Source organism: Gouania willdenowi, chromosome 21 (assembly GCF_900634775.1).
Source record: "Gouania willdenowi chromosome 21, fGouWil2.1, whole genome shotgun sequence".
NCBI classification, from domain to species: domain Eukaryota; kingdom Metazoa; phylum Chordata; class Actinopteri; order Blenniiformes; family Gobiesocidae; genus Gouania; species Gouania willdenowi.
This window is the reverse complement of record NC_041064.1, coordinates 14,937,262-14,957,697: the sequence shown is the minus strand read 5'-3', so window position 1 is coordinate 14,957,697 and position 20,436 is coordinate 14,937,262. Positions and strand designations below refer to the sequence as shown.

At 37.5% G+C, this 20,436-nt stretch overlaps 1 protein-coding gene across 1 annotated transcript; it reads left to right on the top strand.

Annotated features, from left to right (window-relative positions):
• Nucleotides 1-16,591: 16,591 nt before the first annotated feature.
• Nucleotides 16,592-19,946, top strand: LOC114454862 (protocadherin 8). The gene is made up of 4 exons (XM_028435680.1): nt 16,592-18,955; nt 19,056-19,126; nt 19,350-19,483; nt 19,618-19,946. The coding sequence occupies exons 1-4, from the start codon at nt 16,592-16,594 to the stop codon at nt 19,944-19,946; spliced, it is 2,898 nt and encodes a 965-aa protein (XP_028291481.1).
• Nucleotides 19,947-20,436: the final 490 nt, after the last annotated feature.

Sequence of the window (20,436 nt, the reverse complement as noted above, 5' to 3'; positions counted from 1 at the left end):
ATTAAAGTATAATTCTGCCTCTGCTCAAAAGCATAAAACAGATCTCCCTCTGTTCACTGTCTCTCTGTGATGTTGAATATATTCATGTGGGCTGGCTGAAAGCGCTGATAGCAGGTGGATGTGAATCAAAAGTTTATAAGCGAGGAACGTATCAGATTTCCCTTTATTAAGGTGAACAGAATAAGCCTGTGTGCTGATTATGGTTTTATCCTTTTGTCTCATATCTTCAAGGCTCAACCTATCACCAAGGACAAAACATTCTGCGATAGCTTATCCTTTGGCTTGAATTAAAAATTTATCCTATTTTGTGAGCAGGGCAGTTTTAATTTTGCTCCTGCAGGCTCTCCTCGTTGTTCTATTGAAAACCAACAATGGAAAAGCTAACAATGGTTCATTTCCTGCTACAAAAATAAGAATCACGCTCCACAGTTGACTAAAATACTCCACTGCTCTCTGAATTTTATTATGCCATTAGTCAGTTCTCTGAATATTACTCTTCACTGTTTACTATGACAATACTCCATACTTTAATGAAAGTAAGAAAATGCTACCTTGAGGAAAGGCACACTCAACTTAGCTATAGCAAACTATTAACAATGCAATGACACCCCAGTGTTAATTATGATAAATAACAGCAACAGAGTTGGATTGAATTGAATAGGGTTTATTTATTGAAAGTGTATTTGTACGATTGCCGTACGGACAATTCCCGGTGCTATTGGTACGGTTAATGAAGTACATGTACGTAGCATCTTAGGGTTAGGATTAGGTTTACGGTTAGGGTTAGGTTATAACCCAATATTGCAACAATTTTCAGGGTTAGGTTTAGGGCAAGGTTTAGTCTCAGTCACATGACCTAAACTGGCCAATTAGGGGCGCTGAGTACGGATAGAATGTCGGTATAGTGATAGGGCAACTGTACGGATAGCCACTGCCATATTTATTTGATAGGGATAATACAATTTAACATATAGTTCCATTACAGTACAAAGGAGCCATAAACTGATGTCTTGCTCATGAGTTTATAGCTTTTGCTAATTTTGAACTCACAAAATTGACAGCATATAAATATATAAAAGATGGATATTAGATGATACACAAAATACAAGCCAAAATATCAATATTAATATACATTTGCAGGTATAACAAGCTAAGGATTTTAATTTTAGTTAGTATGTTGCTGCTGGCTCTGTTAGGTCATTCGGTGCCCTAGGCAAGAATGGACTTTGACACCCTCCACCCACCATGAATGAATAAAAATAGTTTGTTTTATTCCAAGTCTATACACAGTGCGTACAAATTATTTATTTTAAAAATCAAGACAAAACAAACTATTGAAAAAAAAGAATACAACCTATTTTAAAATTTAGAATAATGCACTATAATACAATATAACACCTACAGGTAAAGTGCAAATGTCTCGAGGGAACAATAACAAAAATGGTGCAAAATCCAAAAGCAATGCAAAACAGTGCAATCAAAAGTTTAAATAAAATATAAAGGTTTCATTGCAAGGACATTTCTACTTTCCTGTTTTTTTTTTACTAGTCAGTTACACAAATCTTAACACCAAAGAACACAATGTGCAAATAGGACAATAGAATTATATAGAATAGAACAATAATTAAAATAAATAAATATGGGCAGAAGATTAGCAGGTATAGTAGAGATTCTTAATATTCAATTAAGAGAAAACATGTACAGTAATTGTAAAGGTTGTGTTTCACGTTTATTATACCTCTTTAAGTTATTATTGCTCCAGCAGATGGCACCCTAGGCGGCCGCCTGTGTTGCCTGTCGGGAAGGCCGGTCCTGGTCCTGAGGCACAAATTTGGTTTTCACCTAGAAAATGACAAGCTTGTAGTTACAAGCTACAATGCTTCTTAGTATCACATTTAAAGAAAACATTTGACTGGCAGTACATTTTTGGCCCAAGTACCCCTTTCTCTTTTTTCTAAATTATACCCCCTTTGTCCGACGTCAACATTTTGCTCAGAATACTATGAAGAAAAAAAAAAAAAAAACTATAGAGAGTAATGATGGAATAAGTGAGTGAGAACACAGATTGTAAAAAATCCCATTTTAAAGAAGTGGAATGAAAATGTATTTAGTGCCTTTTGAATGAATATATTTCTAAAGTTTTTTTTTTTTTTTTTTTTAATCATTTACGGTCATCTCCCACCTGGTGTGGGACCAAGACTGACCCTTGTATATTCAGTTCATGTTGTAATTAAAATCATTCCCAACGTCATTATTATAATTATCATTTTTAACTAAAAAATGAACATGACAAACCCCACATTTTTAATGTTTTTGTTTAATATTCTGATTTCTCTCTCTCAAGTACCCCCTGTATTTCTGATTTAACTGACTTACTGACAGTCCAATACGTACATTTTGTCAACATTCATTATCTGATAAGGTTAACTATCTTTTATTATTGCTATGCATGCTTTGTTCTTGCAACAAACAAAAATATATTGCATTTATTGTATTGCTTTTTAACTACAAATAAACATTACAAAACCCCAAGTTTATTATGTTTTTGTTTATTAATTTTTTACTCTCTGTCTCAAGAACCCCCTTATAGTGCCATCACGTACCCCTAGGGCTAAACGTACCCCCATTTGAGAAACACTGCAGTCACTGGTGCTTACCTCTCAAAAAAAAAATCAAACTAGTCGTGACTTGTGATGAATTTCATTTTTTAGCAATTGTGTTTATATTGATTTTTTTTTTTTTTAGTTGGTACAAATTTGAATCAATGTTTTCATAGTTTTACTTTCATACTGTATATTTCTTTTTATTGACCTTGTTGTTTGACACAATTGAAATCATGTTGGCGAATAGAGCATGGAGGAAATGTATTCAGCACCCTATGTGTAATCCTTTATAATTAGCACTTATGCAGCGATGTTGTATTCTTATTATACATGAGTACACCATTTCAAAAGTTGTTGTGGAAAACACACAAAACAAAGACACCCACATTTCCCGATTTGTTGAACATTGTGTTTTTGGCTCAAGATTTAACATACTAATTAGCCCCAAGGAGATTCATCCAACAGTTTGTGATTTAAAAAAAAAAAAAATTCTCCTGATTTTTACTCAGCCTAATTTCCCTCTCCAACACACAGGCACGTTCGACAGCACACACACAAAGCCCTCTGTTTGCATAATGTGCTTGCTGTCTGCTCCACGGAGACTAAGCGTTGTTTGTGCATCCCTACGTCTATGTGCATTCTGTGTGTGTGTATATATATGTGTGTGTGTACATGGGGGAGAGAGAGAGAGAGAGAGAGATTGAGAGAGGGTGTACTCAGGCATGAGATTGTTCAAGTTCATTTATATGTGTTTTGGAGAAGAGGGGCTCTACCCCATCCCCACCAACCTCTGTTCATTTTATTCTGCTGCTTTGGCTGTGGCTCGACCATGATTGCTCTGACAATTCAGTTGGAAAAAAAAAAAAACCTTCTGCCAGACTGTTTTTCTTGTTCTGTTATTGAAATGAGATTTTCTATCTCACTTCATCTTCAGAACTTAAATACCCCCTTTACTGAGAATAGGCTTGTCTGGCCTGTTAACACATTTTCGCCCTTATAAAAGTGCTTTGCAGTTTTGCATTATTTAGCTGAAACCCCACAAAACGATTTATATGCTTGAATCTGATGTTTTGATAAATTGTTTGTGATGTGATTGGCCCTATATGTGTGTAGTGATTGCTTTGTAAATCACAGTTAGAGTATGTTACTGTCTGACGGCAGAGAGTTGAATCATCTGGTTATATTATTCCCAACAGTCATATCTTGGTGTCCTATTCACTCACCGTTACGCTCAGACATGTCCGGATGTGAGTTGGATTGTGATTCATGGTAAATATCTTAAGTCCCAAAAGCACATAATGTCATTGCAACCCTCCTAATGCCATTTTACTCATAATGCTCTTCCGATCCTAAAGCACATTACTAGATCCACTGCAAAAAGTAAGGATAGTGAGACAAATCAAAAACCGGAGACAAAACCGAATGAATAAAGTGGTACGAGTCATAAAACAGCAGAAGGCCGGATGTATCATTCCCTCCTTTGTGCCATCATTAATAGCTTGTTACCTGAAATGTTAGACTGCAAAACATCAGTTCCACCGTCACAGATACGTAGCTTCATCAGATAGGCACAACTATTCAGCAGCTTCCTAATCGAAAAGATTCTCATCAAAGTTTTTCAGCAGGTGCATGTCAGTGATTTTATTAAACAGGCGCTCTGCTTATCTGATGATTCCTTGAGTTTAGCTCGATTAAAAATAATAATAATGGAAAAAAAAAGTGACTGCATTTTCAGCCTCCTCAAATCTGACCTTATCCTTCAAAACTGCAAAAGCCGACTTTTGTGTGTGTGTGTGTGTGTGCGTGCGTGCGTGCGTAAAGGAAAGGATTTGAATGAGGGTTGATTATTAGGTGCTGTCACCAACATGCCTTCATCACAGTAACATTAAGACTAATTAGATTCTGATGATCATAATCCAGTGACTCACAACAAAGGACATGTGTTTAACTACCAGGTTGATTTTGAACTTTTCTTTGTGGAGTTTGCATGTTCTCCCTGCTTGTATGGGTGTTCTCTTGATACACAACAAACTGTCTTGGATGCACTCTGCATTCTGCCCTGAGTAAATGAGTAGGATGAGCTCCAGCAACCTGTGCTTTTGACCAGATAGTATAACAGATGCATGGATGAATAGTGAACATAATCATTTACATAAAAATATCTTGAAATAGTTACCTCTGCCAAAAAGGTAATATTTTCACTGCCATTTATTTATTTTTTATTTGTCTTTCAGCAGGATTACGTCAAAAGTCCTGAATGAAATTTGACAAAATTCTAACCAAAGACAGACCTTATGGAAGACCCAAGGAAGACTACATTTTGGAGAGGATCAGAATCAATAAACTGATTCTGAATCAGTTTGAAAATTCGAAAGATTTAAAAAAAAAAAAAAAAATGCATATCTTGGTTTGTAATTGACTGTTCTTTATGAAATGGGAGTTATGTGGAGTTGGTCCTTCAATTGCCCCCGAGTCTCATCCACATCAGATCCAGATTGTGCATTACATTTGGACCTACTGTATTGTTATTGTCAAATTAAATCAAACAATTTATACTGTATAGCACATTTCATGGCAGCACAATTTGCTTCACAGTCAAAAAAAAGTCATCTCAATGATGACTTGCAAATTAAAAGAACTATAAGAACTATAGCACCTGTGGACTCTGTAGGGAGTAGGGTGGATTGAGGACAATTGTAAATGGAGAGGTATAGTGAGTATTGAGTAGCTAGTTAGCAGTGTTTGAAATAACGGCGTTTGTTTTTCAGTAACGGGGTAATCTAACTAATTACTTTTTACGCCATTACCACGCCGTTATCGTTACTGAACGTTAAATGCGGTGCGTTACATGCATTGATTGAATAAACTTTTATCCGAAAGCATCCCTGGCTTCTGACTCAGCTGTTGTGAGGAGGTGGGTTAAAAACAGGTGAGCGATTACGATTGGCTAAAGCGGCATCATGTTCCATGGTAGCCAATCAGAGCCAGTGTTTTTACACATGTGCCAGCAAGAGGAGGCGGGTTAAAAACAAGGTGAGCAATTATGATTGGCTAAGGCGACGTGCCAGCACACACACACACACAGCGTGGAGCAATCTGATGAAAAGTTGGCATTTTTAAGGTGTCGATACAAACACTACTTCAAATTAATTGTGGTCAAAGGCAAGAACGTGCACGTGAAGTGTTCATTATATCCGGGAGGGAAGATTTTGTCCACATCTGTTGTAAACAACTCAAATTTAATGAAGCACCTCACGACACACGCATCTAAAAAATGTGAATTCTTTGACATATAGCAACTTTATTTTTTTTAACCGTAACGCAAATAGTTACTTTCCTTGGTAATGAGTTACTTTTATTATAGAGTATAATTTAGTTACTAACGCAGTTACTTTTTTGAACAAGTAGTGAGTAACTATAACTAATTACTTTTTTAAAGTAAACGTTCCCAACACTGCTAGTTAGCATAGCAAAGCTTGTTCTTTGCAGATTTTACAGTATAGAATGGGCGGGTCTTAACTGCTCTAGGACCCTTGCCCATAATCAAGGCATTTTTTTTTAGTTTCCCCTTAGTGGCAGGTCAGCAAAAAACTGGGCTTTAGTTACTCTTTAAAGTGTGAATGATCATGGTATATCTGATCAAGATAACTGCCAAAATCTGGTATAGAAAATATTTGGGTCTTGGCAGAGGTTTGTGTGTGTGTTTTTTTTTTTTTGAGTGCTCTTGTTAAGATTATCAAAAGCCAAGAATGAAAAACTCTCTTAAAGTCTGTGATGAAAAATCACTGTGTCCAGCTTTAATGAGGTAAGACAGCATAAGATATGAATTTGCACAAGCAAATGTCTTTGACTCGCAATGCGAAATTAATTTAATGCTAAAAAAAAAAAAATCAATTAGCTAATCTGCACTTTGTGGCAAAGAAAGTGAACATGGGCAACCCATTTGTGGAGCTTGAGAGAATTTCTTAATCTTAGATAATTAATAACAAGGCCTCCATAAAACATTCTTTTGGTGTTGCTCTGGAGGATATTGAAAAGCATCAAATGTATACAGACTCTGTTCTTTATCTGGCCTCACCACAAAAACAAAAAAAAAGAAGAGACCCCCAGCTTCATTTTCAGGAGAGCTTTACTCTTTTTTTTTTTTTTTTTTTTTTATTCATGCTGCCTTTGAGAAATAGCAAGCATTTATAATGGAGCTGGGATCTGATTAACCTCCTCGCTTGTCGGCACAATGGCGGGCTACCCTGGGACTCAGCCTTGTAATGGAGCCGGCTATCACCAAGCACGTTTCCAACATTCTTCGCACCGCAGGACCCAACTACCAGATTGGATTCCCTTAACTCCCCTCTGCACTCGGCACACAGTGGGGAAACAAAACATCCTCTAAGCCGATGCCCCTCAACATTAATCTATCTCCCTGCCTCACACATGCTCCTGCTCACATACATAGTCTACACTGGGTATCTTCATTCACAGCTTTAACACAGTTTTATATTTCAAATTAATGACGTGTCATAAACAGCAGTGTCTGAAAATTAGGGGAATATTGGATTTATAATCATACTAAGTTGTTTAACCATTGCCACTAGTTGGACAACTTGTTGATCTGTCAATAGGAAATATGACATGACTATATATACCAATATATAGATTATATATCTATGGGTATTGACTATATATATATATATATATATATAATGACTATAATCTAGATAGATAGATAGACCCTATCGTCTCACTACATTTATGTATATATACGTAAATGGTCTGTCCATTCATGTATGTATATATATACATAAGTATTTGTGTACATGTGTTTATGTATGTACTTGATTAACTGGATGCTTATGTGTATATATAAGCACAAAACCTTTTCCCCTTTTATAACACATAAGATAATTGTACATTTTGTTGTATATAGAGTGAAACTCTATTTTTATTTTATTATTTTGCACAACACAAATGTTGCCATTTTTAATATGTATTCTTTTTGTGTGTACATTGTTCTATGTCACACTTGCTTTGTCAATGCAAACTTGCTTCCCATGCCAATAAAGCTGTTTTCAATTAAATTGAATAGCTAGCCAATGACTAAAGATCTAGACTACATATATGTATGTATATTTCTAGATATAGATATGTATCATGAAAATTTAGACCAGTCATCGACTTTCACATTTTTCTTGTTGAGGAGCTTCAGCTCAAGGTTGCCATCTCCTGGTCTAACAGGATTATGCAAGGCACACGTTCAGGGCTTTGTGTTGTTCAGCAAATGAATGCACTCGTGCCAATCCCTGTCAGGGGGAGTGATTACACCCCTCAGTGGCCAGTTGGCCCAACAGTCCTCCCCCAGTGGCCAGCCCCTGTGGGGGCTGTCAGTACCAGGCAACAGACTGGAGCCTGGTGTGGAGCCAGTGCTACGTTTAACAGCCAGTCTCTGCCCAGCCCTGAGTGTCATCTGCACCTGCCAATGGGAAGCAGTTCACACCCATCAGATAATGGCTGAGAGGAAATTGCTTCAAGGAGCTGACATTCGAGGAAGGCAATATGGAGATGTGAAATAACATGTTCAAGCAGGAGGAGAGGGCTAAAAATATCCATATACACACTGACACACATTGTGCAGACATGTATAAATACTAGACACAAGAGTGCTTCATTTAGTCACGTGTTAAAGGAAGATGAATTCAAAGCTTCAAGTAAGGAGAAAATTCCTATTTACCACACCTAGTATAGTAACAGCCATCAGGCTGTGCAAATGGAGTCAGCAATGAGTCCATTCTGTGGTGCAGACACTGTGAAAAAGGCTTACTTTCAGTCCTGCAGTATCTCTACTGACCAGTTCCGTGGTGACATGGAAAATGGAAATCAAAGTGAAAGTTAGATAGGGACACGTCACATCAAATGTGTGCCTGCAATCATCACCCGCAGAATGCGACCGAGGGTTGAAATCAAAGGCCACGCTGATTTTTTTGGCGCTCCCATCCATGTAACCAACAACAGTAAAAAATTTAATGTGAGGCATGAAATGTGAAGCAGCCATCATAATTGGATTGAAACTCATAATGGAGCCTTTAGTGAGTACAGAGAGCACAGCAAGGCCACCCTTCAGCCAAGTGGAGGTGAGATGATTTCAAGGAGAACACATTTGTTTGCTGCACTATTTTGAGAATAAAGATCTTCCTCTAATTGGCCTTTTTGAGTTCCAGCTTGGACAGCATGTTCCAACAAATAGGAGGTTGAAAGCTTTGATTTAGCCTTTCATCACTAGGGAATAAGAGAGAACAGACAATACAGTCACAATACAGTGAAAAATATGAAATGTGTTCATGCCCTCATGTTAAATCACAATACATCCACCTGTAGATGGCACTCTTATCCCTAGTTTTAATCCAAACTTTTAGGGTGACTCCCTATTTTTGATGTGACTGGCCTCAATTCCAAAACCTGTTTTGCTTTGTTTGTCATTTGAAGCTTTAGTTTGGTATTTTAAGAGTGTAATTGGTCACATTCTGCTTTCTTTTTCTATTCTACAGTTTGTATAGAGACAAACCTTTTTGTTCCACTGCGGTGGTGGCATAGGCTACCTGTTTGTACATGGACAAATTCTATCAACAGTGTTCATGCATAATGAAGTGCATCTAGCGATTGTTTGTTTCAACCGTTCTCAGGCAGCGAGCATTAGTTACACAGTGGGGAATGGCTGGAGTTGAGTAGGGGGTGGAGGAACCTCAGCCAAACATGATTTGTCTCTGAATACTAATGCCTCTTTTGATCTGCCTCGGCTTTTAGGGAGATATAAGAATCAAAATATGTCCCACCAAATTTCTCAATAGAGCCAGCCTTCTGTGGCCAACCGGAAGAAATGTTGGAAACATGTTTACACGCTGTCCATGTTAATGTTGTGATTTCTGTTTCAAATGTAGAGTCCACTGAGATCTAATTACAGGAATGCTCTTTATTATTCATGCCCTGCCCTAATAGAGTCATTTATTTATCATGAAATGGTGAGGATTTTTTTTTATGATCCGACATGCATTCATTTTCATATTTGACCTTTGTTTTACAAATACATCGTTCACATGTTTTTAATTCTACATCATTATTACATCAAAAAGATCATATTCTTTCGTTTCTGTGCTACAATTACCTTTTCAATTATCCATGTTCAATTACAGTTCAATTATGATTATGGTGACTGGCATTTTTTCCAATTACAAATACATTTTTCACCTGAAAGTCGGTTACAATTGGGTTCTCAATTACTTAAATTCGATTCACTTTTATTCATACAGCGTTGTGGTGATTGTTTGTGTGTATGATGTCGTTTTATCTTTACATTTTAGTGCATTGATTATAAAGTCTTATGTGAAAGCCCAACTAGAGACAACAGTTGGAATATAGCAATAGCTATAAACTGTTTTGTACAAAACATCTGTTACATTCACAGTATTGTTACTCTGTTAAATTGTATCATCACTATTAAAAAAAAAAAAAAAAAATTATTATATGCCAACTCTAACCCACTAACCCTTACCTTACCCTTATAATTTATATAAAACACAATTTAATAAACAACTATATGTGTAAGCCATAGAACTTTTTTGTTTAATCAAAATAGAATTGACAATTTTTACAGAATTTAAATTACAAAGTAAATTTTCTGAAGTCTAATACAATTCAAATATGATTACAACAGCAACGGATTTTTTCAATTACGATGATAATTATGCCACAAATTACACTATTACAATTATAATTAACCCCTACCCTGATCAGACCTGTACCATTACAGCTACAAGTACCTTGGTGTTCTTTCACCCTAAAAACTATTGAGGAGCATGTTATGTTGTGACGGAATGTAAGGTGTGATTAAGGACTGAATGTTAAACATTTGGCCAAGTGTAATCAGTTGGAGAGCAGTGAGGATGAGCATCGGTCGGGTAGGGGGTGGGTGGGTGAGGGTTATCGGGGCCTGTAATGCCGCAGGAGGTGCCAAAAGCAACAGAGACAATACCACACCGATCTGAGCATTTGGCACCTCCACAGCTGCTGCTCACACGCTTCCATCCTCTCGTCTCACTAAGGGTCAAATCCAAAGCACGGGATAATCTTGTTTTATCTGCCTTTCAGACAGTCCAAATGGCTGAGATTAAACCGTCCACATGACCCTCATGACCAGGCCACTGACACGTATACCCCCAGTTTATTTGTGCGTCTGAGGTTAAAGTGAGATGAGGAAACTGATAAGGGCCTGACCTGAAAAAAAGGGCTAAATAAGTGGTCTGCTAGAAATTCTCTCATCGATAGAAATCAATGAGAAGAGGCTTTTATTGAGGCTTTCACCTGCACAAGCAATTGAACATGAAGAAGATTTGATTTCCTTTCCATCACTATAGTTGTAAACTATTTAGGAAACCATTGTCAATGGAAATCGCCTTTCTAATGATGACATTGTTTATGTTTTGACCCACGACTAATTCAATCCAGCAGTGAAGAATATGTACGATATGATGCATAAAGCTGTTATACAAACACAAAAGAACATCATTTATTAGGATAAAAAATAACTGAAACACACATTGATCAATGATTCTGTATGTACAGTATATTGTTTATGAGTAAAACATTTTAAATCTGTTATTAATAATTTTGATTTATGTTTTGTAATAATTTCTTTAAAAGCAATTATTGTTTATTCTGATCAAGCTAAAAATCTAACTTAAGCATCTCAACCAGTAGTGTACTACATATTAGGGGTGTCCCGATCCGATATCGGTCAAATAACAGACTGAAAACGAATATCAAATTCAAATTTCCAAATTTCTGATTTTTTTTTTTTTTTTGATTCATTTTTAATTTATTTTATTCAGTTGTAGAATACTCTCGATAATACGTTGAAGGTTAAAATTCATGTAACCAATTGGTTAATAACAAATGGGTCAGTTTTACTCATACATACTGTTGCTGTTTTCTGTGTGAGTAACATCACTTGATCAAGTCTTTTCTAACATTCCACACTACAAAATAAAGAATTATTTATTTATTAAAGGAAAAAAGATATCGGCCAATATGCAAGACTGCAATATCGGTATCATATCGGAAATTAAAAAGTTGTATCGGGACACCCCTACTACATGTACAACATAAATAACTGAACAAAGCGCACCAGAGGAACCAATCTATTGTAATGTCCAAATCACAAATATAACATTATCATTCAAATTAAAAAAAAAAAAAAAAAAAAAATCAGATTATTCAATAATCTTACATCAACACTTCAGTCCTACACTTTATACTGTATGTGTTAAAAACATACACATCAGGAAAACTTATTATTAAAGATATCTCAAGTTTGACGGTGCAAGATTAATTATTAAAAATGTCTAGTTGGTTTATTAAGGTAAACTTGACCTATTATGGCAAGAGTGTCATTCATTTTAGTTCAGAGGCCAAATAGACCAGTTTGATCCAAGGAGGGCCACAGTTTTTAGCTGGTGAAAAAACGATTTTGACGTCAATTGTCCAACACCTTTTAATATCAGTCCCTGCCGGATCTTCGCTTTAAAAAAAATTGCAAGGTATGTGAATAAATTGAGTTCTTTCTACGATTTGTAATTAAAAATGACTGCATTCATGTGATATACACAAAGAAAATATTCTAGAGTTTCATTAAAATAGTGAATTTGAGATATCTACAATTGGATTATGTGGTAATTTACGCATATAATTCATGTTTTCTGTCTATTTTTCCTTTCTCCTGTGGGCCAAATTGGATGCTGTATAGGGCCGGATATGGCCCCCGGGCCTTGAGTTTGACACGTGTGCCCCATGGTGTTTATAATTTGTTATAAAGTAAATTATGTATGCATGTGTAAAAACAGGGACTGGCTGAAGAAAAGAGCTCCGCGTGTATACTGTAGGTCAATGAACTGCTCATTTTTTTCATATTAAATGTTATTCCTGTTTATTTAATTTTTGTTTGTTAAATGTCTATAATATGATTTATTGACAAAAAGCATATATTTTTCTGATTTAGCTTAGGTTTGTACGACTTGCGGAATAAACATGACTTTATACTTTTAAGTACAACTGAGCCATTGTGTGTCAGGCTAGGTGGTTTTGTGCTTAATCTAAAGCCCACAGGTAAATCTCTTTAGCTGTGTTTGTGTTTGCAAGCATGTCCTAATAATGGTTTATGGATTTATGGATTAAATCTTAAATTGTCCAAAACTTACAGATAGCAATAATAAACCAAAAACAAAACATACTGGGAAGCAAAGTAATTATGGCAGTTTTACAATGGCATATCATGAGCCTTGGGGCCAGGATTTGTAAAGAAAACAACCACCTGGCTGTTATTTTCCAGCATTTGTGCGACGTGGTGGCTAGCATCCAAAAGTTGGACCTTGGTGGCATTTGTTCCCTGCGGCATATGCCAGGATTACTGCTCCCTGTGTCACCAAATGTCTTCCTTGCCTTCCTACCTGGTTACGTGTGAAGCAGAGAAAAACAAAATTGTCAAATGGTCATCTAGCAACGTCAAAAGGCAACGGATTGATTTCCAGCCATCAATTGTTGAGTTTGCTCCGATGCTCACTGCGGAGACCAGATTAACATTATTCTAACCATTAATTAAAGTCTCCTTGGTGGGAGAACAGATGGTCAAACCCATGAATCGTCTTTAACGCTCTTACTGTCACTGCACACGTCTTAACCAAGCCATGAGCTGCTTTAATCACTTGACTTAGGTGACAAACAAGAATTACTTCAGCTTTAGATGGTGCTTTGTTTGTAACATCCTGTGTGACTTTGTGATTTGATGTAAAAAAAAAAAAAAAGTTTAAACGCAAGCAAGCGGGCTAAATCAGTTTAATTAGTGAGATACTTATACAATCTGATATATTTATAAATCATTACCTCCACAGTTTACACAAGAGTACCTTCAATACCCCATCGCCATCCGACTAGATCTTGAAATTGTCTCAACCCTGTGTGATAAAACATACATCTTTTGATGAGATTAAACTATAATCCTCTCAGTGGCAAACAACTAATTTGGCAAATAACTCCAAATAGCTGCTCTACCTTTAGATGCCACAAAATCCCAGATTTGAACACCAAACCAGCATGGGACTGCTGTGCTGAAGGCTTTGTGTGTCTGGTTATGACAGCAAAGTATTTTGTATTCTACCCCCCGACTGGCATCTAGTGCTGTTGTCAATAACAAATAAAACAGAGACTGGGGACAAGTACACATGCCCAAAAACAAGTAGATTAAGGGATTTACAAGTTAAAGTTTAATGTTTACATTGAACACAATGTCTGCAGACTCTGAGTACTGGTGTCGTGCTTGGATGTCCAAAGATTATTTTGTTTTTAATGGTGATAAAATGTGACAAACTGACAATATTTGTAACATGTGATGAACTGTTAGATTGGTGCTAAATGCAATTCACAATACAAATAGGAAGAAGCTAGGTTACATATACAGTATATATATATATATACATATAGGGTGTCAGAAAAAAATTGATTCTGCGATATATGACGATATTTCACCGTGCGATTATTGTATACATCCAATAAATGTCCAAATTGATTTTTTAAATCATGTTTTTTTTTTTTTTTTTTTTTAACGAAAAAAACATTAAATTGCGCTAACATATGCATAGCACGTAAACACCCGGTCACTCGGTGTCTGTGAACCACATCAGACCTTGTGACTACCTCATTCCTCAATTGCACTTTAGTTTGGAAGATTTGATTGCACTTTATTTTTATAAAACATACTGGGCACTTTAATAGACTTTTTTTAAAAAACAATATTTAAGAACTTATCATAATCTCTTGTAGAAGCAAAATTTAAACTTTTTTTTTAATTGTGTTTCTCACCATTTTGTACTTGTGAAGGTGAAATTTGTAATCTTGATGTAGTATATCAATAGAATATATAATGCTTATTCTATTGATGGCTTCATATTTTTGGCCAAAATCTGTATAAATATCAATACGAGAAAATGTGGTTGCATGCTAGTTTTTTGTGTTTTTTTCCAGCCACCAATGACCACTATCTGAGGTCTCTGAGGGTTTTCATTTGTGTAGCTTTTTACACCTTTCTCTTTGTGCCCTCTCACATTAGAGGTTTGGCTCAGACAGACTTTTGTGAAGTGTTGAGAACCCTTTGAAGGGCTATAGACGCCTTTTAATCAGCAGAAGCTAATCACCCACATGGTTGACAAAAGTCTGGTTGACTCATGCTCTTTTGTTACCCATGTGTGTGTGTGTCTGTGTGTGTGTGGGGTAATCAATGAAATCTTGTCTGACTTCTTAATAATTCTAACGTTGAAGCCCACACTAACAAAACAGCTATTGAATAGAGTGCTACGTTAAATGCAACTGGGTGATTATTACAAAACCGATAAATCTTGATTTCGCTGCCACTGTTTTCTTTAACGCCCGCACGACGACGATCCTCAATTTTTAAGTAACACGATGGGTGTCCAAAACAATGCCTTAATCAAATGTAGCTTGTCTGGCAATGTAGATTTCCCTAACTGCATCACCTCACTATCCTCCTTTGTTATTAAAAGTGATCATGAAGTGTCTTCAGCTGCTTAACGAAGGAGGAAATCATGCTCTTTTATTCTTGCAAATAATTTATGAGCATTAGTTTATTCTACTCAATATAACAGACTGGAGGAAAAAAAAGTTTCATGTCATGAATATTTATGGTTCTCTTGTCTAAATGTCACAATAACAACATTGTGTGATATCAAAACATATAAGGTGAATATGAATAGCCATAAATGCCATCAGACTTGGTATTCTTCAGCAATTTTAAACTTTGTCTTCTTTACTTTTCCACCTGCTGATTATCGACTCTCCGCATATTGAGGTACCCAAGGAACATACATTCATATTTAGTTTTAAATATTCTACAGTGGAGTAATGTTCTACTCATCTGTGCTAATTCCAGGTATACCAACTTCCTCCTACAGTAAAAATAATGTGCGTTGTGATAACTGGAGTTTCAATTGGTCTCAAGTGTGTAAATATTGTTCTGCTTGCTTCTACAGGGGGTTAAAGCGGGTAAAGAAGATTATTTAAGGATATAAATGGGTTCCTTGGGAGAAACTAATTTCCTTTTTTAAATGCAGTGTATTTATCTCCAATATTTATTTAATGTTTGGATCTCACGTGTTATGAATAATACATTTATTTTGTTGGTTTGTTTGGTATAAAAAAGGTTGAATCTGCAATAATATAGTAATAAAACTGACAATTTATGAAAATTATAGCGTGTGCTTAATAGTAAAGGTGTTCACGAGTTATTAATATTCTAACTATAACATTTTGCCTGAAAACTAACCAGTAGTTATTTTTATTTTTCATCCATGAGCCATACAAACGAGACTTTTGTTTTTGGATTATCGTCTCTTTTATTAAATTACCGTGAGGCCAACTTCATCCTTTAAAGTCTAGATTTTGCCTGTTGGATGTTTTGGACACTAGATTATAAAATTATTATTTAAATTACTTGACTTTTTATTTGTATTTAATTTCCAACACGTTGTAAACAATAATTTCCCTCAGATGGGTCAATGCTTCAGGCTCTGAACCTGTTACAGCACACAGCTCTACAATACAGTCTGGTTATATGCAGTCATCTAAGTGATTTAGTAAGTTAATTAATTGCCATGTGTGCAGACTGATTTAAGTGAGACACTACAATCAGTTTATCTAAAGACCATTTGCATTACAGACAGCAACCAACAGCAGGGATGGTGTTGAACCTTTTGGTTGCAGCTCTAGAAGAAAGGCCATTGGTGGATGGCCTGGTCATTTACATACACACAGGGGATTAAAGTCCCCTGGCAAAGTCAGAGTGGAGCTCAGTGGTGATTCAGCCGGACTGCAGCAAGGGAGCTGGTTCTATTGAATCAATCATGACTTTTTTCAGTAGCTTTTTGTTAGCTCTAAATATGAGTTTTTGCAAGACTGCTGTAGCTGTGCCTTGCACAGTGCTCTTTTTATTTGCAAGCATTGTTTGTGGTACTACCACAAGGTATTTCACGTATGAAGAGGATGCACCAGGGACGGAGATTGGCAATTTGTCACAGGATTTAAAGATTAACCCTGCTGATGACCCTGACACTTCGTTCCGCTTCATGCAAGAAAACAATTCCTCTCTGATTCAGATGAGGGAGTTGGATGGACTTCTGAGTGTGGCTGAAGTCATCGACAGAGAGCTGCTCTGCCCCAGGACGCCTCGTTGCTTCATCACCTTTGACATCGTGGCCTTTTCCAGAGAGAAGTTTCACCTCATTCACGTAGAAATAGAGGTTAAGGACATCAACGATCATTCTCCTTTCTTCCTGCACAACGAAACTTTCCTCGAAATTGTGGAAAATGTGCCCATTGAGTCCAGATTCCCACTTCAAATTGCTCTGGATCAGGATGTTGGTGAGAACTACATTCAGAGCTACAACATCTCTCCCTGCAGTCATTTTTCCATTGATGTGCGTGATCGAGAGGATGGCATCAGGTATGCTGAGCTTGTGCTGGTAAAAGAGCTGGACCGAGAGGTAGAGGACTTTTACACTGTAGAAATCAGTGCCTCAGACGGAGGGTTGACACTTAAGTCTGGATCCATGATGGTGCACATCAAGGTTTTGGACTTTAATGACAACAGCCCCACCTTTGAGCACAGTTCTCTGAAAGTAGAGCTAAATGAAGACGCTCCTGTGGGTCAACGTGTGCTCAAAGTGCACGCGTTTGACCCCGATGATGGCATTAATGGTGAGGTAGTGTACACGCTCACCGACGGGGTCTCAATGGAGGCTATCCGGCTTTTCCATGTCGACCCTCTTTCAGGGGACCTGACTCTGAAGGCGCTGGTTGATTACGAGAAACGTGGGTCTTACGAGCTGAGCGTCACAGCGTCGGATCTGGGAGCAAACTCCTTCCCTTCCACATGCAAAGTGGTGATAGAAATCATTGATGTGAACGATAATGCACCTGAGATCAGCATCAAACCCATGACCTCCAGCAGTGATGGAGTGGCCTACATCACAGAAGCAGCGGCTGCAGAAAGCTTTGTGGCCTTGATCAGCACGTCAGACAAAGATTCTGGTTCCAACGGGTACGTGCACGTCAATCTGCTCGGACACGATCATTTCACCCTCCAGCAGGCATATGGGGACACTTTTATGATAGTTACCACAGATACTTTAGACAGAGAAAGGATCCCAGAGTATAACCTCACAGTGGTTGCAGAAGATCTGGGAAGCCCACCTTTTAAGACTGTCAGACAGTACACCATCCGTGTAACAGATGAAAATGACAACCCTCCATTTTTCAGTAAGCAACTATTTGAAGTTTCTGTCCTGGAAAACAACATTCCAGGTTCATATGTGACCACAGTCGTTGCCCGAGATCCTGATTTGGGAAGAAATGCAAAAGTGTCATACAAGCTTGTTGACTCTGAAGTACCAGGAGGGTCTTCAATATCATCCTATGTGTCTGTCGACTCACTCTCAGGATCACTTTATACTTTAAGATCGTTTGATTATGAGACACTCCAGCAGATTGAACTGGTCATCCAGGCTGAAGATAAAGGTTTACTCCCATTGTCGAGCACAACAACCATCAGGATCAAAGTTGTAGATCAGAATGACAACTATCCTTCTTTCACCTTTCCAATACTTATCAATAACTCTGCTGATATCCCGCTGCCCTTTAACGCACCATCTGGGTACCTTGCCCTTCGTGTCTCAGCTGCAGACGAGGATGAGGGAGTGAATGGTGAGCTCACCTACGGAATACTCCAAGGCGATCCAAACCTTTTTGCAATCAACAAAGACACAGGAGAAATTGCTTTAAAACAATGGCTGACAGCTGATGTTGGAGACGTCTTGGAAATGAAAATTGCAGTGAGTGACAATGGCAGGTCCCCACTTTCCAGCAGTGCCACTATTAGGTTTGTCGTCTCAGACACTGAGCCCTCCGAGGACCAAGTCTTTATTGTGTTTCGGTCAAGTGATGAGGAAAACTCCAATTTAGACGGCTCACTAATTATCATCATTTTGCTCAGCGGGGGATGTGCATTGTTGCTGATTGCAATAGTGGTTGTTGTTGTCACATGCAAAGTCAACCGCGGGGGGAGAAGCCATGGCTCCAAAAGTGAAGTCTGCCGCAGTCTGTTTGATGGCCTGCCTCTGCCAATGCTGGGTTCAACAGAACCAAACATTTATAGGGGTCAACCAGGCTTTTTCCAGGAGAGAGCTCCCTTGTCTCTGGAAGATTCCTGCCTTTTAGAACAGCGGAGGAGAGACTCTGAGACAAAGGTAAAAATCTGCATTAAATTTCCAGCCTTTTTTTTTCACTGTATCTAAATGCTCTACTTGAAAAAAATGTTTAAAATGTTTGCTGTCTCTTTGTTCACAGGTATTCCTGCCCCCCAGGTCGTTTCAACCCACATCTATATGGCAGGGTGACAAATATTGCCTGCAAATGAGGTAGAACAGCAAAATTAATACACTTTTCTTCAATAGAAGCTTCATAAACACCAAATACCATGATGTACACACGAGCTATACTTACTATGCATGGAGTAATTTGCTGTTTGTGGCCTTTCAGTATATTGAGGTTAGCAGAGTTCATGGCCTGCATGTGAAAAAGAGACATCAATAATCAAGTTAATGTATTGACTAATACAGTATCTACTGATTGTATTTGCAGTGGCATCAGCACCAATGACCAGCTGAGTGTGAAGGACAGTGGAAAAGGGGACAGTGATTTCAATGACAGCGACTCAGATATCAGCGGGGATGGAGGCAGAAAAAACTTCAGCACCTTTCAACCCAGAATGAAAAGTGGGTTTTTCACATCATATGTGCACCACACCCATACCCCCTCCCTAATATTGTCATGAATAATAAGTACTCAAAATGTAAGCTCAGCATAAATATTTAATCGCCCTTATTTTTATTTATTTATTACATTTCAGGTGCTGCCAACAGCCTATCCGGAGACTGCCAAAGCACCTACAGTGCAATAATACCTCAGAGCCTCAGATTCCCTGCAGAGAGCACATACACACGAGGCCTCTCTCCAGTGCCTGTCTTCAACCGCACCCAGTCATGGAAGGACTCTGGTTATGGTACAAATTGCTCTAAATTATGTAATAATACATACACACAAAGCCTCTCCAGGACCAGTACGCTTCCTTTTTCCTTCACTCAGCAACACCTGGACGTTGATGTAGGAGGTGTTACAGTCCACAAGCCCAATATTGTGACAGTAGCCACAGCACTGGAGGTTGCAACAATGTTTTAAAACAGCCATGTGTTTATTTTGTTCCTGTACATGATGTGTATATTTATTTAGAGGATTGTTATGTTGGCATAAAGTAGTTTTCATATATTTTTAAAAAGCATATTAGTACATTTTCATGCTTTTCCATGTTATATTAATTGAATTTCAATAAACTCCAATGGTATAGGTAATGGTGTTTTGTTTTTTAACAATAAATGTTGGTCTGAATGGTAAACAAGTCCTTTTTTAAAACTGGATTTATAAAGTTTAATGATGTGATAAGTGTAATGAAATTTGTCATTTAATTAGCATATTTGAAAAGCTTTTGATGCCTGAACTGTATTCCCTCGCTTCAAAAACCACACTATGAATTTGTAAACATGTGGAGCTCTTTGCTCACCTGTTGGAATCTGCATGATCAAAACTCCAGTCAGCAACGATCAGAACTCAAATCTGACGTGGTTCCATTACCAGAGAGAAAAGCTTTGAAGATTATCCTGGCGTCTTTGGT